Source organism: Melozone crissalis, unplaced genomic scaffold (genome assembly GCF_028551555.1).
Source record: "Melozone crissalis strain CALT ecotype California unplaced genomic scaffold, PUWL_Pcris_2 ptg000110l_1, whole genome shotgun sequence".
Lineage (NCBI taxonomy): Eukaryota > Metazoa > Chordata > Aves > Passeriformes > Passerellidae > Melozone > Melozone crissalis.
Window position 1 is genome coordinate 3,044,366 of NW_026535887.1, and position 23,681 is coordinate 3,068,046.

Genomic DNA, 23,681 nt, shown 5'->3' on the forward strand with positions numbered 1-23,681 from the left:
CTGAAAGGCTTCTCCAAAACCACCAAAATTCAGTTTAATCCTAATCCTGCCTGGAATAAAACCTGACCCACACTGAGCTGAAGCTGTGCCATGCTCTGGATTTCCAGAAAATTCCCTCACTCCTGCCTCAGATCCTCTCCATGGAAGCCCAGGATGGGATCCCACCCCAAAACACCCCAGAAAACAGAACCCCAAAAAGGGCCATTAAAACCCTGCAAAGGAAAATCAAGCCCAGAGAAATTAAAATTAATTTTCAGGCACTGGAAAGTCTGTGTGACCTCATCTCCAGGAGCTGGATTTATCAGCAAAGATTATCCAAAATCATTATTCCACTTTTCTGTTCTACTCCCTGCATTTCTGCTCATGCTAAAGCAGCCTCACAAAAGGGTTTTAGGAATGAATGAATGAAGCAGCTTCATCAATTTTATGGGAGTTTTGGCCAACTAATCCAGTTAAAAATATCTTTGGAAAAGCAGCAGGAATCGATATCCATCACGGCAGGCCCAGGAAATGCTGAGATCACAGAAACAGAGGGAAAAGTGGGGGGAAACTTCTAAATTATCAGTGAGATCCCAATTTTTATATTCTTAAAATATAAAAGTATTTTAAAATTAAAATTCAGAGGGAAATATGAACCTTTCAACAGATCTCTAGCAAAAAGCTGGGTGAAAAAGGAAACCCCCATTTTATTTGGATTATCCTAATGGACACAACATTAATTATCTTGTTCAACAGCATCTAAAGAATGAAATTTATGGTTCTGGTGTACAAAAATGAGTACAAGAAGTCCAACAGAGCAGAGGATGGTTTATGTCATAATGAGGAGGGATTCAGGCAGCAGCCAATAAAGACATTTGACCTGAACAATCAATTAGGCTGCCCATCGATCAGGCAGATACTAATAGGGAATAAAAGTGGAGCTATAGATCATTCAATGGAATTATTGTAAGATGTAATTGAGGAGCTCCCAAATGGGAGCTTTATGATGTTTTAGTTGAAAAAAAAAATTAAAAATTGTGGTTCTACGAGGAGGAGGGATTTGTTCTAGGGGGGAAAGCGTTTAAAAAGAGAAAAGGTAATTTATTTGAGAGAGGATCAGGAAAAGAGTGTTTAACATTAAATGTTAAATTACATTTCTGATGGCCATCTCTGCTCACACCACAGGACATTAAAAACACACAGCTGACCATTGAAATACCAGAGAATGTTAAACCTAGGGGGTGCAAGACTGCTAAAATATTAATATATTAATATTATTCTATTAAACATTAAATTATTATTGCATAGCCATTCCCAACACCACTCCCTTTAATATTAGAAGTTCCTCAGGATGCTGAAATCAGTGTCAGCTTCATCCCAGAGCAAAGTGGGAAGACTTTCAGGTACATTTAGAAGGTCACATCTGTACTCCAGGGCTTCCCCTGCCCCTCCAGGAGCACAAACCAAAGTGTGAGGTGAGAGTGAGAGTGCACAGCTGCCCTCACAAACCCATCTGGGAGCTGGGCAGGGAAGGGAACACACCCAAAACCCAGGAACAGCTGCTCTGACCCTTCAGCACTCCCTGGGATGGGTGTTTGATTGGCAGAGTTCTTCTGGGATGATGGGAATGGAAAAACACCGGGATAATGGGGATGGGAACCCCCAAAGAGGCTGCAGTGATGCCTCGAGAAGGCTGAGCTAGAACGGAGGCTGGGCAGAGTTACAGAATAAAGCAGGGATTTATGAAAAGGCCTCAATGGATGCACCTTGGGCAGCACAAGAGCCCAGCCAGGGCTGCACCCAAGATTCACAGAATTCCCAGAATCCCTGGGTTGGGAGAGCCCTTCAAGGCCCTGGAGCCCAGCGCAGCCCCTGGCACCCAGTGCCACCTCCAGGCTGGTTAAACACACCCAGGGATGGTGACTGCACCCCCTCCCCGGGCAGCCATTGCAGAACTTTCTCCCCCTTGCTGGAAAAGCTTTTTGCTGCTCTCCAAGCTGGATTTCCCTTGGCACAGCTCAGGCCGTGTGCTCTGGCTGTGCCAGTGCTGCTGGAGACAGAGCCCAAGGGCAGCTGGGCACAGGCACCTTTCAGGAGCTGTGAGAGTGCTGGGGGCACCCTGAGCCTCCTTTCCTGCAGGCTGAGCACCCCCAGCTCCCTCAGGGCTCCCTCAGCGTTTGTGTTCCCTCGCTGCCTCTCTGGATGCACTCAAGGGTTCAAGATGAACCAAAACGGCCCCAAAATGCACGAGCGCTCCCGGGGTCTCTCCCTGGGATCAGTTCTGCTCCATTTGCACCTTGCAGTTCATTGTCCCATCCCAGCTTCAGCCCAGGCACTCCCACCCTGCTTGTTTTTCTCTCTGCAGCCCACGGGGTTTGTGCTCCTGGGCTGAGATTTGGGGCATTTGTCCTTGGTGCCCAGCTGGAGCAGGAATTGTTTTGTCTCCCTGCTCTGGGCACAGAGCTCACCATCCCTGAATGTGAAGCCCAGACCCACACACTAAAGCAGCACAGAATGGGAAAAATATAAAAACTAAAACTTGAGGCATCAGCACAAAGCTCTGAGAGGCACCAAACTGCTCCCAGACACAGAATGGTTGTGCTGGGTTTGTGTGGGCAGCGTTTGGGACTGGGGGCTATGGGGGAGGTTTCTGGAAGCTTCTTCCACATCCAGAGCCAATTCCAGGATGGACCCACCAGGCTGGGCCAGCCAGGAGTGGTGGTGATGCCTCAGCGATAATGGATTTTAGAAGAAAAAAAAAGTTTTGTGCAGCTGGACAGAGCAGAATGGAGTGAGAATATGAGAGGAACAGCCCTGCAGAAAAGCAGGAACTGTTCCAGAGCTGACATTCCCAGCAGATTCCATGGGAATTCTATTAATTCTAATTTCTTTCCCCTGAGGGAGAAGCTTTGATTGGAGTCTGGATTCCACACAGGTCAACAGTGTTAAAACCCAGCAAGCTCCTGCCAGGACCTGGGCAGGCCTAGCAGGGACTGTCCAGGCACAAGGAATTTAATTTTTGCCATTTTGGTGGCCTCTGGGAAACAGCACCCTGACTTTTCTTATTTGTCCATTAATTCTTCAGGCAAAGTTTGAAGGACAGTTTCTTCCCAAAATCAAATCTAAACCCATCCTCCTTCAGCTTAAGGCCATTCCCCCTTGTCCTGTGCCCTTGTGAAAAAGAAGATTTCAACACTTCTCATTCAGTCTTCTCCAGAGCCCAACATTCCATCCATCCAACATCCTCTGGCAAACCTGAGAAAGGCTTATCCCACCACCTTTTTAAAATGCCACAAACCCTGATTTCTATTAAAAATATATTTATAAAGAGTGGACAAAGCCATTTGCTTAACCTTTTGTATGACTGTGCCAAGCCATTTGCTTAAACCTTTTGTATTTATTTTTTATAAATATTTATTAAATTTTTATTCAATTTTTTTTTATTAAGCTGAAACCCACTTGTGCTTCAAAATCAGACAAATAAAGAACCAGAAAACCATGATGTTTCACAGGAATCAAAAGGTTTTGGGGAGTTTCAGGGAGAACTGATAAGGACAGAGGAGCAAAAGGGACTGAAGGACTTCTCACTTCCCATCAGCTCCTCATGTTTCAGATGTTTAAATGTGGATTTAAGGCCACCCATGAGCAGGATGGGAGCAAAGCTTCACATGATGCCAATTCTTGAGGAACCATCAGCAATTTTCTCCTCCAGATCTACAACAGCTTGGCACACAAAGATTTTTACAACTCTTGAAGTATTTAACTCCAACTCCTCAGCCTTTGTTTAACACAAAATCCAAATCCATACCTTTTTCCTCTCTCTTTAAAGCAGTAAAGAAACAAATCAGCAGGATGTCAGGATTACACCCCGAGCAGTAAACAACAAACCTCAGGGAAAGCAGACACCTGCAGCCTCAGAAATGTTAGCCTGAGAAATCAGCAATTTGAGATGGACAAATTATTCAAATAACTTCCAGCCTGCAGAGCTGGGGATCTACCCATTAGCCCTGCATTTGGAAAAAAAAAAAAAAAAAAACCATTAATGCAAACAGCATTTAGTAGCAGGCACCTTCACTAAATTCTCTGGAAAGGGCAGGTGCATTAAGTTATTAATGAAGAGACACTTAGGTTTGATACAATCAAATGTCTTTTAGAAAATACTTAGCTAGGTAATGTTCAGATAATGAATTAAAAAAAAAAAATAAAAAAAAAAATCACCACACAAAAAATGTCCAAGTTCTGTTTTTCCTTCTGGTTAAGCTTGGTTATTTAAAAGGAAAATGCTGTCCAGTGAACAGGATACTGGGAGGTTGTTCAAAGATTTCCACATAATCTTTTTTTTCTTCTCCAGGTTGAACTGCCCCAACTTTCTCAGCCTCTCTTTGTAGGAGAGGTGCTCCAGTCCCTTTATTAAATTTGTGGCCTCCTCTGGATTTATCCAACATAACCTGGATCGTTTGTCCTTGGTGCCCAGCTGGAGCAGGAATTGTTTTGTCTCCCTGCTCTGTGCACAGAGCTCAGCATCCCTGAATGTGAAGCTCTGGAAGTGGTTTCTGGAAGATTCCTCCAGAAGGAAGAAGGTTAAAGGGAAAGAGAGGGTGTAAAGAATTAAAAAATATCAAATATTAGTCAGAAATGAGGCACCTCCACACCCATGTTCAATCAGCCACACTCCAAGCCAGGATAAACTCTGCAAAAATCTCTTTCATTTCCACCAAAATTCATGGATTTAATCCAACAATCCCTTTGAAACACAGCTCCAAGGAACCTCCCAACCATGGGAAGACTCTTTTTTATGCTGGAAAAACCAAATCCCAGTGAATTCCTGCAGTTTCTGGCATTGAACACCAACATCAGGGCAGTCAAACCATGGATCCATCCAAGGGCAAGTTCTATCATCCTTTAAGTGGGAATATTTGGGACAGGATATCTCAGCGCTGCCTTCAGCCCCATCAGCTTCCTCAGCTGCTGGCACAGTGGCAGCTGTGAGGGAATTCATGAAAATACCACTAAAATCTCTTTCACTTCCACCAAAATTCATGGACTTAACCCAACAATCCCTTTGGAACATTCCCCAAACTGAGAACACAGCTCCAAGGTACCTCCCAACCATGGGGAAACTCATTTTGTGGTGGAAAAACCAAATCCCAGTGAATTCCTGCAGTTTTTGGCTTTGGCATCTGGCACTGAAAACGAACATCAGGGCAGCCAAACCATGGATCCACCCAAGGGCAAGTTCTCCCATCCCTTTAAGTAGGAATTTTTGGGCCTTCAGCCCCATCATCTTCCTCAGCTGCTGGCACAGTGGCAGCTTTGAGGGAATTATAATTAATTAATTATATTATTACATTTATATATATATATATATATATATAAAAAATATATATAATTGTCAATTATATTAATTATAGTATGTATTATGTAATTATAATTATATTATGTGATATATTATGATCATATATAATATTATGTGATATATTAATTTTGTTATATATAATATATATTATATATAATTATATATAATTATATATAATTATACCATATCATATTACATCATATTATATTATATCATATCATATTGCATCATATTATATTACATATTATATTATATTATATTATATTATATTATAAAAATAACCAGGAAAATTCCTGATTTTCCTCAGAAATATTGGATCAGGATCCTCATGTGAGCCCTCTCAGCTCACACCCATCAGAGCACTCCCACAATTAAAACAATTTCCCACCCACATTTCAACTCCAGATGTGTAAAACTCAAATATTATTATATGCAAATAGCCTTGATTTATTCTTTCTGCCTAATAAAAGCTCTGGTTTGGTCCAGATCTGAATTCCACAGGCCAAAAATGTTCAGTAAGAACAGAAGAAATTTTTCCCTCAGCTGTAGCTGCCCCATCCCTGGAACTGTCCAAGGTTGAGTGGGATGGGGCTTGGAGCACCCTGGGATAGTGGAAAAGATGATTTCAATGTCAATTAAAGCTCTAGGAAATGTATTTGGTGTTTAAATCAGGTGGGAAGACAACAACACCCTGACATTTATTCTGCTTTCCTTAATTTTTAGCTCTCAAAGAGCACTGGATTTGCTGGGAGCAGCATAGGAGAGAAAACAGAAAATTATTTTTAAATTTAGTGGGTTTCAAACACTGCTGTACCTGATCTTTAACCTTATAAATAACCCAAATTAGCCTTGTACTCAATGAAACAACAATGAACCGTTCCTTCAGTGCACCAGCAAAAAGAAAACCCTAAAACCACTAAAAAGTCATTTCTGTGCTTTAAAACCCAGCATTTAAACCGCTGTGGTTTATTTCCTTATTATTATTATTAATTCCTTAAATATTATTATTTTTAAAGAGCATTCTCAAGAATAAACTCTACTTTCAGATTAATACAATTTTAACTACCAACACATCCAGCAACTTTTCCACAGAAATTCCCAATTCCAGGCACTTCCTCCAATCAGGAATTCACAAACAAAGCTCCTCTCCAAGGACAGAAATTTTTATGAACTGTTAAATATTGGTAATGTGCAGGAATATTTCAGATTAGCTCACAGGCTAATGAAATACAAAAACAAAGCAATTAAGTGTGCATAATTTAAAAATATTTCATATTTTGCTTTCCAAAGGCGCTCTTGCATAGATTACATTTCCTATTTTCCAATGTAAATGTGGGTATCAATCAATTTATACTAATTTCAATTAGAAACAAGACAGTGCATGGTCTAGAAGTAACAAAACAAAGTCAGTTCTTATTATATTTGGAATATTCTCCTTTCAATATCCCATTAATTTGGGAATAAAGCAAATTCCACTGGATTTTTGAGGGGGCTGGAAAAAACAGGATTGAGGAGGTTTTCCCCTGTGGTTCTTTGAATTAGGTTCTACCTGCCTGTGCTAACAGCTCTGTTTTATAAAAATAATTTCTTTCTGAGATTCACACTACCAAAAACACGTGGGTTTGACATATTTTTGATAGTTTGAAATATCCTGTCTTGGAAGAGTTTAATTTGATAAACAGGTGACAGACACAGGGGTGTTGTGGAAGAGAAAACATGAAAAATGTTCAATACAACTCAAACTATGGGAGAGCCCATAAAATCAGGTATTTCTCACCAATAAGTGCAGTGAGTTAAAAAAGCCAGTTAATAAAAATTCCCCTAATTTTTAGTTTCTGCAGGAACTCCTGCTGTGTGGATAAATGATTGTGTGGAGTTTCAATGTGACTTTTTCAATTGTTCTCGATGCCCCTGGAAAGGAGGGAATTATTTCAATCAAACTTTCATAACCCATCCTTCCCCTCCCAACTCTGTCATCAAATCTAGAGATAATAACTTATTATTTGAAGTCATTTTGCCCTCCTGTTAATTTAAAATAATTAATAAAAAGAATGAAACAGAAGTATCAAACGCCTCTAAAATACTACTTTTAGTATTTATTTTCTCCTTCAACTGAATACAGCAGCGGAGAAAATTCCCATTTCAGCTGTTTTAGTAATCCCTGCTCCACACACTGTGGAAAGCTTTTCTTGTGGAACACAATGGATAAAAGCATCAGGATTCCATAATTCAACATTAAAAAAATAATAATCATATTGTAAGCAACGCTAAGAAGGATTTGATGATTCTGCTTTCAAGAGGATTAAGCGTGTGGTGTCCTTTCAGGACAATTTAAGGCGTCCAGTTCCTGATCTTTATGGTTCAGAAGTTTATTGTAAAGCTATTTTATCTGACAGTGCAGGGAAATTTACTGGTGTTCTTTTCATCTCCTTGGAAAAAAAAAATATCTGCTTTAAATTCTTTCACATGTATTTCAACAAACTCCTTCTACCACTGCGGAGGGCAGGGAAATAATTATGGATTTTTACACGTAGCAGATAAGTTAAAAAGGGTTTTTTAACTGAAACATCTCTTAGAAGTCACTACTAATGCTCAGTCCAACACTCCCAAATAGCCCAAAATAGCAAATTTTGATGTTCAGCTCATCTCAGCATCATCTCTAAGGAGGAATCTCCAGCTGGGATTGAGCACCATCAGTGGCACTGAAAAATCATCCTTGGCCCATTTCAGCTCTGCCCTGGAGCCACTTTGGAAAAAGGAGATCACAGAGCTGCTCATCACTCACTCACAGAGACATTTTTGCACCTTTCCATGGGCAGGAACTCAGGCTCCAGGCAGGAATTTTACCGTCAAATATTCACATTCCAACTCTTGGTGGGATGGGTGGCTCTGCTTTTGTAGATCAGCACACCCCAAACCTGCACTCAGAACTCATTTTCACTCATGTTAATTAAAGCCATTCATTAAGTTGTTCCTTGATGTCATGGAGCAAATATGTGTGGCATAAATTCTTTTTTTAAGGTGGGGACATTGGCCCAGAGAAGGTTCTGGATCCCTGAAATGTCCAAGGCCAGGCTGGACAGGGCTTGGAGCAACCAGGGGTAATGAAAGATGTCCCTGCCCATGGTACAAAATTATTATTAAAGTCCTTCCAAGCCAAATCAGTCCATAATTCTATTATTTTAAGGGTCTTTTCCAACCTAAATGAGTGACAAAATCCAGCAAGAAGAAGCATGGAAAGAATAATGCAGAATTTTAAAAGCACTGGTAAGGTGGAAGGGGAAGAGGTGAGACTCGATTTGTATTGAGACTCAATTCGTAGGACCAAATCTACAATTAAACCAGGAAAAGACAAGAATGAAGGAAAAATCAAGTGGACAAGAATGGTGGAAAAGGTGTTTTAAGAGAGGTTTTGTGAGCATTCTGCAGCAGATCCACATCCAGCATGAATTTTCCCCATCTTTCCTGAGCACATCCCTCTGAGGAAGCTTTTAGGAATGCCACAAAACTCCTCAACAATGCCACTGACACCAACCCACAAGATATCAAAAAACATGTCAATAAATTCATTGTAATAAATTGTAACTGTTAATAATTGTAATTGTTAATAAATTGTAGTTGTTAATATATTGTAATTGTTAATAACAATTGTAATTGATAATAAATTGTGATTGTTAACAAATTGTAATTGTAAATGAGTTATCCTTGTGAAATCTACCTCTGTGGTTAAAACTGGTTCATAACTTTAAAAGCTGTTAATTGTTAATATATTGTAATTGTTAATATATTGTAATTGTTAATAAATTGTGATTGTTAACAAATTGTAATTGTAAATGAGTTATCCTTGTGAAATCTGCCTCTGTGGTTAAAACTGGTTCATAACTTTAAAAGCTGTTAATTGTTAATATATTGTAATTGTTAATATATTGTAATTGTTAATAAATTGTGATTGTTAACAAATTGTAATTGTAAATGAGTTATCCTTGTGAAATCTGCCTCTGTGGTTAAAACTGGTTCATAACTTTAAAAGCTGTTAATTGTTAATATATTGTAATTGTTAATATATTGTAATTGTTAATAAATTGTGATTGTTAACAAATTGTAATTGTAAATGAGTTATCCTTGTGAAATCTGCCTCTGTGGTTAAAACTGGTTCATAACTTTAAAAGCTGTTCTGGGAGAGAAAAACATGAGAGTCCACAATCCTGTGAAAAAACCAAGCAGGGGAAGTGTCCTTACAGGTCAAGGTTAATGAGAGAAAAAAGAAGATAACACTCATCAATAGCTCTGCTGATCCCAATAAACAGATTTCTCAGTGGTTGCAGTTGCATGGCAAGATAAATCAGGATATCAAACTTCCACATTGTACATTTAAAGCCATTTCACAGTCAATTTTGAAGGGATTTAAAAATTTTTCCCAGTAGAAGGTGAATATTGAGAAAAGTAAAAAAGGTGACTCCTTTTTTTATCTCCATATCAAGTCCTAATTTCATTTATCGATGACAGGGGCAGCAGAAATCCTGAAAGCAATCACTCCATCTCAAACTGGGGACAAAGAAAGCAGCAGTGAGAAAGGAGTGGATCTTTAGGAGCTGTTGTGGTGTGCTCAAATCTCATCTCCTGCTCATTCAGCCAGCTGATAACAGGAGGATCTTACAAAGGATCCAGCAGAGCAAAGCAGAATTGTACAATTCGTTTATTCAGCTCTGATGGAAACTCCAGCACGTTCAGGCTTGGAATTGCTGACTGGAAAAGGGATGAGGGAAAGAATTTAAATATTTGTACAACGTCCTGGACATGAGAATCATTTTTAAAAAGGAGAATTTTCAAGAATTTCTTGCTTTGAAGATAAGATTTTCATAGTCCAATAGCCCATAGAGCAGCTTGTTTGTTTTGGAGAATAATTTGGAAGTGAATTCAGTGACCAAGTGGGAAAAAAACCATTTCTTTCATGTGATATTAACAGCAGCTTAGAAATAGCCAAAACTCACATTTCAAATATCTGCACCCTCAAGTAACTCCTAGAAAGGATTTATTTCTCTCAATAAAACTGGAGGTGATTTCACACTTTGCGATGCTTTTTCTCCAACTCCAGCCAAACCAGGTTTTTTACTGAATTATCAGCACACAGCTACAGCTTTGTCAACTTTGAAATGTGTGTTTTCAGCCCAATATTCAGGCCTGCATTGCTGCTTTTTATAATTTCATCATTTTATCATTTCAACTTTGAAATGTGTGTTTTCAGCCCAATATTCAGGCCCGCATTGCTGCTTTTTATAATTTCATAATTTTATAATTTCAACTTTGAAATGTGTGTTTTCAGCCCAATATTCAGGCCCGCATTGCTGCTTTTTATAATTTCATCATTTTATCATTTCAACTTTGAAATGTGTGTTTTCAGCCCAATATTCAGGCCCGCATTGCTGCTTTTTATAATTTCATAATTTTATCATTTCAACTTTGAAATGTGTGTTTTCAGCCCAATATTCAGGCCCGCATTGCTGCTTTTTATAATTTCATAATTTTATCATTTCAACTTTGAAATGTGTGTTTTCAGCTCAATATTCAGGCCCGCATTGCTGCTTTTTATAATTTCATAATTTTATCATTTCAACTTTGAAATGTGTGTTTTCAGCCCAATATTCAGGCCTGCATTGCTGCTTTTTATAATTTCATAATTTCATAATTTCAACTTTGAAATGTGTTTTCAGCTCAATATTCAGGCCTGCATTGCTGCTTTTTTATAATAACTGAAAACAGGCTCTAAACAATATGTAATTATGATGTTTATGGCTGTTTTCATTGTTCAGAAATGGTATAAAAATAAAAGATAATGCTGAAATACTTGAAATTCTCACAACATCATTAATCCAACACCTGCATTTTTAACGATTTGCAATGAGATCTGCTAATCAAAATCACTTGTGCCAATGGCTGGTCTCAGCTGATGAAATACTTACTAAAAATTGTGGTTTTTTAGTGCTACAAATTATAAGCAGGAAGAAAATCAAGGTACTACAGGGGAAAAAAAGAAGCTGAAAAGGTGAAATATGAAAATCTTAAGGAGAAGGAATAATTTGATTATCACCAAGATGCTCCCAGATAATTCAGGAATTACTAAGGTTCACTTTGAGTAGAACATTGTGTTTTATTCTGCCAACAGAGTAGAATAAAAACAAAAATAAATGTGTTCAACACTGAAACACAAAACCACTGAGTTTTGACCATGATCTGGTATCAGTGGTGCTCCTCCAAAAATTCCACCTTCCTTGGGTTTCTGATGAACACAAAATCACTCTTCTGAATAACCACTGCCCTTTAATTCTTCCTACCCACTTCTCCTGATATCCTTTTTTTTTCTCCTTAAATTTCCTAAATTTGTTCCAACTCCCCTTGATGAGAAATGTCAATCAGTAGGGTCAGGGATAAGGGAGATTTTGGTCAAGGATAAACTGCTTTCCTCTCATGGATGGGGGAAAAGGAGAGGGGGGGAAAAGGGAAAAAAGGGAAAAATGGGAAAAAAGGGAAAAAAGGGAAAAGAGAAAGGAAAATGGGAAACGGAAAAGGGGAAAGGAAAGAAAGAGAAAGAAAGGGAAAGAAAGGGAAAGGAGAAAAGGAAAAGGAGAAAAGGAAAGAAAGGGAGAAAAGGGGAACAGAAGAAAAGGAAAAGGAGAAAAATAAAAGGGAAGAAAGGAAAGAAAGGAAAAGGAGGAAAAGGAAGGAAAGGACAAGGGGAAAAGGAGAAAAGGAAAAGGGGGGAAAGGAGAAAAGGAAAAGGCAAAAAGGGGAAAAGGAAAAGGAGGAGGGAAAGGAAAGGAAAGGAAAGGAAAGGAAAGGAAAGGAAAGGAAAGGAAAGGAAAGGAAAGGAAAGGAAAGGAAAGGAAAGGAAAGGAAAGGAAAGGAAAGGAAAGGAAAGGAAAGGAAAGGAAAGGAAAGGGGAAAAGGAGAAAAGGAAAGAAAGGAAAAGGAGAAGAGAAAAAGGAGAAAGAAAAAGGAGAAAAGGAGGAAAAGGAAAGGAAGGGAAAGGAAAGGCAGGGAAAGGAAAGAATAGAAAAGGAGGAAAGGAAAAGGAGAAGAAGAGAAAGGAGAAAGAAAAAGGAGAAAAGGAGGAAAAGGAAAGGAATGAAAAGGAAAGAATAGAAAAGGAGGAAAGGAAAAGGAAAAGGAAAAGGAAAAGGAAAAAGGAAAAAGGAAAAGGAAAAAGGAAAAGGAAAAGGAAAAAGGAAAAGGGAGGAACAGGAAAGGAAACCAAAGTGAAGCATCTTGGACAAACCATTCAACTCCTTCGGCGAAAAGTCCCAGAGATAAAAGGAGAAGCAGAACCTTTCTGGGAAGGAACCATCTCTAAAAACCCACCCTAAAAAAGCAGCTGAGATTAAAAGCTTGTTTTTATGTGATTAACATGAGGTGAAATCAAACGTGGTTAATGAAGCTAAAAATGAGAATCTGATAAACTGGCTCTGTGAAGCATTGCCAGAGGCACACAATAAACCTTGCAAAAAAAAGGAAAAGGGAAGAAATGTCCTTTCCTTACTCCTTAAATTTCCATTTCAACCAACAGGTAGGAATATCTGAAGCCAAATTTTCAGTTGGGCTAAACTTTTAATATGATATCATTGAAAGCCAAGGAGTTCAGAGCACAAGCAAAGCAGGATTGGAAGAAAACTGTGGCAATAAAAGTTTTTCCCATTCCCCAGAGGCTGAGGAAAAGGATCTCTAAGTGGTACCTCCTGTTTAACCAAAAAACAACTGCACAAAGCTTTCAAGCAGCAGCACCAACAAAACACTTCACCTGCCTCAGCTGACATGATAAGGAGCTTTAGGAACACTTTGCTGCAGCCTGAAGATGAAAGAATAAAACAAAGATTTTCTTTTCATCTTAATGCCATTAAATCGTCCATTTAAAGGGGTTTTTACCACCACACTGAGGAGTCTCTGCTGTAAATAAATTGGGATGGGAAGAAAAGGAGCAATTTAGTATTAAGCTTGAAGGTTTTAGTACCTGGAAGTCTCCTTGTGCTGCTGAAGTGGTGTTGTATCTAACAAGTGATATTTTTCAATAATACAGAGAAAATAAATGCACTTAAACTCCTCTGCTCCTCCAGTCAGTGCAGTGAGAAATTTGGACAAGAATATTTGGTGTGCTATAAAACCAGAGAGGATTCTACAGAGCACAATAACAATTTCCTTGCTTGGTGCTATCAAGACTCATGTTGGTAAAATCAAACAGCTCTAATTTACTCATTGGCTTTATCTCCTTAAAATGGTCAATGGTTTCTATTTTGTTCTTTAAGATTAAAAAAAAAAATCATTCAAACTGCTCCAAATGATTTCTATTCCAACAATCCCTTAAATGACAAAGCTCTTTATCTGAGCCAACTATCTGGGCTTTGTGACCCATAATCCCAGGAAGGTCTCTGAAGGACAAAGAGGAAAAGGACAAAACAGAGACAATTCTGCAAGAGCACACACAGGACATTTCTAACAAAGATAAATGGGTCCCAAACACCATTTTCTGTTTTTTAATGCATAAAGTAACCAAAACTAAGGAAAAATGAAAGAAAAAATAAACCCAAAACATGTTGTTAGATAGGTTTTTAAAACTAAGGAAAAACAAAAAAACAAAAAAAAAAAAAAAAAAAAAAAACAAACAAAAAAAAAAACCATGTCGTTAAATTTTAATTAATTTTAACATACATAAAACCCCCTAAACTCAAAAACCCTACCACACAAGTCTGGCTCATAAACAGGAGATAAACTCTGGCTGCATTTACAGCAAGCTCAGCCTAAGGCTGGGCTCAAAGTCCTAAAACTTTGCCAGGATTTAACTACAAAACAATTTACTCAGAACTAGGAAAAGGCAATGGCACCATTTCCATCCATAAATGCATCAAGATCCAGTCCTTAAAACTCATTATTTCCTGATGCTTTTGCAAAGGGCTCCATGAACTTAACTCTTCCTCCTGAATCGAGCTTAGTGGAAATTAATGCAAAAATCACACTAGAAATTCATACAAAAATCACCTAGAAATTAATGCAAAAATCACACTAGAAATTCATACAAAAATCACACAGCAGCCACCAACAGCTGTTTTCCAAAATGATTTCCCTGCTAAGCACTGGAAGATGAGGCTTTTACAAGCACAAATCTCGTGCTCCCACATGAAAAAGCAGAAGGTTTTAACTTTTAACTCACAAACCACTGCTAAGCAAATACTTTGGATGTGCTTGTTAAACAGCAGCTATGTCAAAAATCCCTTTCTTTGTGTGCTACACAAGATTTGGAGAGGCAATGTCTGCACTCAGCAAACCCTAATAGAGCACAGGCAGCCTAAAGCAGAATAGCATGAAATTTAATTTCCCCAAATCCACCAGAGACCCAAAAAGCACAGGGAAGGCAGTACATAAAAATTACCTGTTTCTAAGAATAGATGGAAACAAAAAGCGACATTTATAAATGAAGGCTCTCTGAAAAATAAATTCTGCCTCTCTGCAAGAAGCCACACACAGAAAATCATTTGTAAAAGGCAAAAACTACAGAAGAAAGTGGCTGTCACTGCAATGAGTGTGCCTGAGACTTATTTATTTCCACATATGAGGACAGGACCTGGCACATTCAGGGCTCTTCCTTTGAATTTCATCTGGAATAGCCCAAGTTTTCCATCAGTTGTAAAATAAGAAACCATTAAATTAATTAAATGTCCCCCTGATATCTGACAATAGTCATGGGATAAATTGGCTTGCACCCTGGCCCTCATGTAAGGGGAAAAATCAAAACCACAGCTCAAGGCCACAGATTGAAACACTGAATTCCGTCATTTGCAGAACCCTTGGAAACTCAGAATTTGTTTCTTTAGTTCCCTTTCCAACACTGAATAACAACCAATAAAGCAGAAGGGGGGCTGGGAATCACCCAGTGCAATCCCAGCCCACACAGGGGCCACTTTTCCCACACAGAGTTGAGCAGGATGATTTAATTCCAAGGAAAGAAACAAAAAGAGGAAGGGAGAGACAGAGAAATCCCTGCCACATTTGGCCTGGCCAAACTGCACAGTGACACAAACACAGAATTGCAGAATGGGCTGGGATGGACTTTGGAGTTTTCAGCCGGTCCAGGCAGGATAATTTCCACTTCAGGGTGCTCCAGCCTGGCCTTGGGCATTGCCAGGGACCCAGAGCCAGGCACAGCTCCCCACCCTCACAGAAAAAACTTCCTTCTGTGATAAATAGGTATGATTCGTGCTGATAAAAATTGAAACAGTAATCAATATTGATACAGTAATTAATATTTGAGAATAATAAAATAGTTAATAGCTAAAAGGTGTAACGCCAAAGAAGAGAGGGAAAGGAGGGGCTCCACCCACCCCCCCTTCTCAGCAGATGTTTTCAAGGACCACAGGAAAGAAGCTGGAGATACAGTTGCTAAAAATGACCAAGAACCTGGTTGGGTCCAAGAAAATGCTAATTATAAGGGATTTATTGCTTTGATATGCAGATGCAGTGATACGTTAGTCTTGGCTTACATTGTACTGGCTTGGTGTAACCCAAAGGTGAATTAAAGGACAACGAAGAAGACTCCAGGGCCTTCATCAGTGACGACCCCCAAAGACTTGTGCGACCCCAAACCGAGTGGTGGCGCATGCGTGGTAAAGGCGGTAATGAGGGCGGAGACAGAAAAGTGACGAACAGAAAATAGGAGGAGATGGCATTGACACATGGCATGGAAGGGGTGACTTTCACTTGGCAAGCTGGTACGTGAAGGGGCAAGGGTCCCAGAACCCTGCCCTCCGTACCCCGCGGGTGTTTTTGCTTATGCGCTATTATTGGAACCAAATTATCCCTTGTTCATATATTTTCTAAACTATTTAATTAAAATTGTTACTACTTTTAATATTGTTTGGCCTTTTTATGATGGGATAATTGGGCAAACATAACACTTCAACCCAAGTTTGTATCATGTCAAACTCCAGGTTCATGTTAACACAAGTGGCATTTCTCAGAGCATGTTTAAATCTATTTAATTCTATATTTAAGCTGTTCTGGTGGGGAGTTGCTGGTGGTTTAAATCACTGCACACCACGTCAGGGTTGTGTGGTGATCACGGGGGTCTGAGGGTGAGGGAAGAGATGAGAATGTTGACTCAGTGTTTCAGAAGGCATATTGATTATTTTATGATATATATTATATTAAAACTATGCTAAAAGAATAGAAGAAAGGATTTCATCAGAAGGCTGGCTAAGAATACAAAAGGAATGAAAACAAAGGCTTGTGACTGACCACAGTCTGGACAGCCAGATTGTGATTGGCCATTAATTAAAAACAACCAACATGGGCCAATCCCAGATGCACCTGTTGCATTCCACAGCAGCAGATAACCATTGTTCGCATTTTGTTCCTGAGGCTTCTCAGCTTCTCAGGAGGAAAAATCCTAAGGAAAGGATTTTTCAGAAAATATCAAGGCTACAGTTAGGATAATGAGCAGATGAGGTTCATTGTAACGTCAATTACAGGTTAAAAAATCACATTTGCAGGAGATGCTCCAACACTTTTTGCCTTTTTTTCCTGCTTGCTTTTAGTGTGAAATCCCTCATTGCAGGGGGAAAGTTATGTATTAATATAAATATCATATAAATATGATATGATATATGATATATCATTAATATAATATAATATATATAGTATATATATTCTATATACTATTATATTATATATATAATTTAAATATATATAAAATATATGCATATATTTAACATATATACATATATATGTATATTTATATATACAAATAAATATATATTATCATGTATTATAGATATCTATTTATATGTAATGTAATAATAACAGAATATAATATTATACAGGGATATTGTTATGTATTAATATATAATATTATGTCAATAATAATATTAATAATATATAATGATACATAAATATAGAGATACATAACATTATAATTTTTATTATTATATATTATTCTTATTTTGGATATTATTAATAATAATATTACTATTAAATTACAACAAGAAAATCATGGCCTTTCAGGCTATCAGTGATCCACAACCATCTCAGTGTTATATTATTATTATATATTATTATTTTTATTATATATTATATTATATTATATTATATTATATTATATTATTATATATTATTATATATCATTTTATATTAATATATATTATATATTTTATTATTATATATATTATGATATATTATATTAAAACTATACTAAAAGAAGAGAAGTTTTTATTCCTATTTTATTATTACATATTATGTTTATTATTATATATTATTCTTATTGTGGATATTATTAATAATAATATTACTAGTCAATTACAACAAGAAAATCATGGCCTTTCAGGCTATCAGTGATCCACAACCATCTCAGTGTTATATTATTATTATATATTATTATATATTATTATATATTATTCTGCTTATTATTATTATATTTTATTATTATATATTATTTTTATATTATTATTATATATATTATGATATATATTATATTAAACTATACTAAAAGAATATAATAGAATTTTAATTCTTATTTTATTATTATATATTATTCTTATTGTGGATATTATTAATATTACTATTAAATTACATCAAGCAAATCATGGCCTTTCATTGATCCACAACCTGAGTGTTGCCTGAGGCTTTTACTCCATTTATTTCAGGTTTCCAGTACAAGTTTAAAGCACATTTTTAGAAGAATTCCCAGAGCTGTAAATAGAGGAGAGCAAATAATAAACACAAAAGCAAAACCCAAACTCTCCTGGCTCCTGCTACAGGAAAAAAGGAAAAATCCACATCAGGAACTTCCTGAGCTTCGCAGGTGTCTCACAGCAAAGGGAATCAACCCAGGCACTGCCAATATTCTGATTTTTTCCTGTTCTAAAAATAAGAGGAATTCTAGAAATTAACATCACAAATGTCAGTTTATTTCATCTCTCAGCTCATGCAGAGACAAAGTGCTGCTGGAACAAAAAGGTGGATGGAAGCAATTCATACATGAAAGGGCAGAGAGCTGCCAGGTTTATTTGCAGAGGATTCTTGCTTAACTGGCAGAAATTCAGCCCAACTCTCTAAACTTCCAGGTGCCCCCAAAAACTGAAAACACAAAATAATTCTCACAAGCAATACTGCAAAGCCTCCCTCTCATTTCTCCTGGGACATTCCAGTTTTAAATTCAGTTTTTCATGCAGTATCCAGCTGTCCATAATTACTAATATCATCAGGACATGGTGAAACTCTGCAAAAATATTAAATTTTAAAAATTAATAATCGTGATTTTTTTGAGTACTGGAATGTGCAGGGATAGGATGTCCTTAAGGATCTCTTATTTTCCCCAAATGTATCCCTGACCCCACACTCAAAAGGTGAAGTTTGTTCTCCTAAATTCAGTTGAAGCCTGGGTTTGTCTCCAATTAGAACCTAAAACTTGAAATCCTCATTCCTGAAAAATCCCAATAAAATCTTTCCATGTTTCTGACACAAGGTATCCACTGAAACTCCACCCAAAACCACACAGCAACACAAAAAAAGGACACCAAAGCACAAAAATTCATCCATGAAAACAAGCAAGGTATGCCCCAGCTCCAACAGGGATGTTTTGCTTCACCCCTACAGAATATTTTGTGATATAAATCAGCCTTGGTCATTTATTTAATGAGGATACAATAATAAATACAGTGAAAAAAAGGCAGAAAAACCCTCAATAGAATCAGTTTCTGCAAAGGGAAAAAAAAATTACTGAGCTACTGACACTCGTAATAATTTAAGAATTTATTCTTCTTTTTTCTCCCCTAATAAACCATTAGTTTTTCCAATACGTACTAAGCTAAAATGAATTAAAGCATTCCCTCTGTCTGAAGCTTTAGGTATAATACACACCCAGAAAAAAAATAATAAATAAACCTCATTGCCTGACCAAATTACTTTCCATCAATATTGCTTTAGGAATTACAGCCAGACTTGAAAGATTTTACACTTGTTAAATATTTTAGTGCATTTAATATTACTCAGAAGGCAGCAAGTGAGGCAAGCAAGCTGAGATGCTTTCAGACATTGGCTTTAGATGTCAGCTCTCAGTGGAAGTGGGTGTAATTTCATTTCTGACCCCAAACTGAGTCAATAAATTCATCATTATTGGCAAGCAACAAGACACACGTTCTTCCATGGAACTCAATCCATTACTCCTCCACCAGAAGGTACCAGAGCTTGCCTGGAAGAGAGGGCTGGGTTTGAGAGCTTTGACATCTTCTCTTATTTTTGTAAAGTGTTATTTGTCTGGGGTACAGGAGCACTTCCCCAAAATCACAAGTTCTACAAGGAAAAATCCATTTAATGTTTTCCAAGCTTGAGAATGTTCAGCAATTCATGGAATCCTGGAATGGTTTGGGTGGGAAGGATCTTAAAGAGCTTTTAATTCCATGGCAGGGACACCTCCCCCTGTCCCAGGCTGCTCCAATCCTTCCTTGGGCACTGCAGGGATCAGGGGCAGCCCCAGCTGCTCTGGGAATCCCTTCCCAAAATCCCACCCCAGGCTCCCTCTCCAGGGAATTCCCTCCATTCCCAGCTCTCCCAGCCTGCCATTGGATCCATCCCCACCCCGACTCCTCTCTAGGAAGGAATTTTGGGGTCTGGGGGCTTCACTGGCAATCTCAGCACTCCAGGAAGGGTCTCCCTTCCCTTTGCCATCCCCAACTTCCATAAAAATCCCTGGGGATGGATTCTGAGTGTCCCAAACCCCAGAATGGTTTGGGTGGGAAGGGCCCTTCAAGCCCATCCCATTCCAGTCCCACCATCCCAGGCTGCTCCAGCCTGGCCTTGGGCACTGCAGGGATCAGGGGCAGCCCCAGCTGCTCTGGCAATGCCAGCCCAGGCAGGAATTGCTCATTGCCAAGATGCCACCCATGGCTGCCCTCTGGCAGTGGGAGCCATTCCCTGGGTGCTGTCCCTGCAGGCCTTGTCCCCAGTCCCTCTGCAGCTCTGCTGGAGCCCCTGCAGGCCCTGCCATGTGCTGGGAGCTCTCCCTGGAGCCTTCCCTGCTCCAGGGGAACATTCCCAGCTCTCCCAGCCTGACATTGGATCCATCTCCTCTCCAAGACATTCACGGACCCAGGGCCTTCACTGGGAATCTCAGCAAACCATGAAGGGTCTCCCTTCCCTTCTCCTCTCTTTTCTCTCCCCATTTTCCATAAAAACCCCTCGGGATGGATTGTGAGTGTCCCAAATCCCAGAATCCCAGAGCAGTTTGGGTGGGAAGGGACCTCCAAGCTCATTCCAGGGACACCTCCCCTATCCCAGGCTGCTCCAATCCTTCCTTGGGCATTGCAGGGACCCAGGGCATGCAGGATTCCAACACTTCCCAAACTAAAAGTCAGTTTTGATTAAAAGACCAAGAATTTTCCCTTCCCTTCTGAAGGGAAAATTCCCTTTCCCTTCAAGACATATTTGGATATTTGCATGTTCTGGGGTGTTTTGAGTTTTTAAAGTCTTTAACAATGGATAACAGTGTGGAAAACCGACTCGAATTTGTGTTTTACACTTGAAAAAAACCAAGAGGAATTAACTCCTCTAACAACCCACAAGCTAAAGATGATCTGAAAAGTTAAGGTCCAAAAAAAAACATCTTTGTGAAAGGGCAGTGGGTTCATTGTGATGCTCTGAAGGGCAAATCTGATTTGTTTTTTGCCATGAGAAGCTGAGAAGGAGGAGCAGAGCTCACCTGCCCCTCGGTGCTGTCTGCCACTGCCTGAGGAGGGCTCCTTCATCCGATCGATGACGCTGTCAGACAGCTGCAAATAAAACCAGAGAAACCTCAGCTCCTTCCTGGCCCAAATTCCCCTCCAAATGGAGAAAACTCCATAAAAACAGAGCCTGGAGATTCCACACAGCACATGGCAGCTGCTCGAATCCAGCCCCCAACATAAAACACTGCCCTTCACTGTTCACAGCACTCACCTCACAATTAGCACAATAAAATGATTTTGGCTCCCACAGGGAAGAGGAAAGGAAATAAAACACTTTTGGGCGTGTTGCTGGTTATTAATCATTATTTTTGCCTTTCTCAGTGATTTAATTTGTCTTTCTGAGGTGCACAGCACTCAGCCCAGGAAGAGTTTCACCCTTCCGAGGACTTGTGCAACACAGGTGCTCAGAGTGGAACACAAAGTTCATTCTGATGTTGACACAAGCACAGAAAAATATTCAAATTGTGCAGAATCCATCAGTGCAAGAGCAGCCTCCAGTTCCAGATCTGTGGAAACCCATGGATAAAATGAACCAGAGGGAAAGAATTATTTGCATAAGGACTTGTGGATTCCAACTTCTGTCATCAAAGCACGGAATTATTTCGGTTGGAGGAGAATTAAAGAGTTGGAATTCAATGCCCTGGCATGGCAGGGACATATTTCACTGTCCCAGGGTGCTCCAAGCCCCGGCCTTGGGCATTTCTAGGGTCCAGGGGCAGCCCCAGCTGCTCTGAGCAGGCTGTGCCACATTTCAGAGCACAAAAACTCCACCCTGTATGGAATATGTAAATTATATCACATTTATTACATTTATATCACTGTCACCTATTTACTCAAGAGCATTAAATGACCAAAAATTGAAAATATCCATCTGCTGAAACACAATGAACTCTCAGGGCTCATCCTCCACCTCTCTTCCCTAAAATCAGCAATAAATGATAAATTATTATCAGTCCTGGTAGGAGCCACACATGGAAATAATTCCTAAGCTGCAGGAATTCCTGAAGTTGGTTGTGTCACAAGTTCTGGGGTGCCCCAATCCTTCCTTGGATGTGAAAAACGCCAATCACTTGTTTTCAGAACGTTAAAAGTTTAACAGTAATAAAATGGTTATAAACATAGTAATATAATTAGAGTAATAATAATTTGGGCAGTTTGAATTAGGACAATATGAGACAATAGAAACAAAGAGTTACAGACAGTCCAGGTACCTTTTCTGGGCAAAATAAGCCCAAAAAAGGACCCTTGTTAATGGAGGATTAACCCTTAAAAACAACAGCCTGTTGCATATTCATACACCTCATACATGATGCATAAATTCCATTCAAACACAGGATTCTGTCTGGGCAGTGTCAGCTTCTTCCTCTGAATCCTGACAGCACCTTTGAGGTGGGAAGAAGTTCATTTCTCCTGATAATGGGACAATAAATTCTCTTTCTCTGAAAGATTCAGGTGTCCTGTGGCTGCTATCTCACTGCGAGTCCTCTCTTTAGAAAAAAAGTATCTTACATAGCATAGTTTCTATTTTAACATTTTGTTATAACCTAAAACTATATTTAACAGCCTACCTAAGAGAATGAACACAGCATAACTTTCTAACACAGCACATAAAATATTCATTTGAATATCTGCAAAAAGCCAATCATAAAATGGGCATTTTTCACATTGGACATCCCAGGGATCCGGGGGTGTCACAGACAGCAGGGGTGGCATTGCTGCCATCAGATCCTGGATCCCTGCAATGTCCAAATCCAGGCAGGACAGGGTTTGGAGCAGCCGGGGACAGTGGCAGGTGTCCCTGCCATGGCAGGGGTGGCACTGGGTGATCTTTAATGTCCTTGCAGTGCCAGCCAGGCAGTGAGCGGTGTCACACACAGCGAAGGTGAATCCTCAGCGTGCAGGGCAAAGGGAGGAGCTCCGTGTGGAGGTCAGGCAAAGACAAACTCAGCTCCTGCAGCCACACAGAGACCCCAGAGCGGCCCACACGCTCCTTATCCCCGCCGAGAGGGGAATCCCTGCGAGCAGCGGGACGCGAGCGGGGGCAGCCATTGGGACAGCGACACGGGGGAGGGACAGTGGGAAGGGGAGCAGCGGCCAGGCCAGGCCCGCAGCGCTGCGGCGAGCCCCGGGCCGGCCCCGCGCTCACCCGCACGCCCTTGACCACGGTGATATTCTCATTCTCGTCCGCCTCGAAGGTGACGCGCCGGGTGCTGCCGCCGCCGCCCATCTCGGCCCCGCGGACACACGGACGGCCCCAAGGAGACTCGGCGAGCACGCTGCCAGCGCGCCCCGCAGCAACGCCGCTCCCCATTGGCCAGCCGAGCCGCCCCGCCCGTAGAACGCCGCTTCCTATTCGCTGAGCCGGCGCGTCGCCATGGAAACGGCGCGGCCCGCCCCTGCCGGGCAGAAACAGGTACCCGGAAAGGTGCGGGAAGTTTTTCGGGGCGAACTTCACGAGGGGCGCGGGGACTACAAGTCCCGTGATGCTCCGCGCAGGAGGAAGCGGGATGGGCGTGCCCGTCCGCGCGGTGCTCGCTGGGTAGTGTAGTCATGGCCGTCCCTGGAGCTGCGCGGTACCTGAGCGCTTG

The 23,681-nt window shown here is 39.9% G+C and overlaps 1 protein-coding gene across 2 annotated transcripts in view; it reads right to left on the reverse strand.

Moving 5' to 3' along the window:
- The window catches only part of CHCHD3 (coiled-coil-helix-coiled-coil-helix domain containing 3), a 156,122-nt gene extending 132,732 nt beyond the window's left edge, over window positions 1-23,390 (reverse strand). For both annotated transcript variants that reach the window (XM_054292413.1, XM_054292412.1), the window contains exons 1-2: window positions 23,240-23,390; window positions 21,069-21,138 (exon numbers count right to left, since the gene is read on the reverse strand). In XM_054292413.1, the coding sequence (XP_054148388.1) occupies window positions 21,069-21,138; window positions 23,240-23,320 (151 nt within the window). In that variant the 5' untranslated portion in view covers window positions 23,321-23,390. The remainder of the gene's footprint in view (window positions 1-21,068; window positions 21,139-23,239) is intronic.
- Window positions 23,391-23,681: the final 291 nt, after the last annotated feature.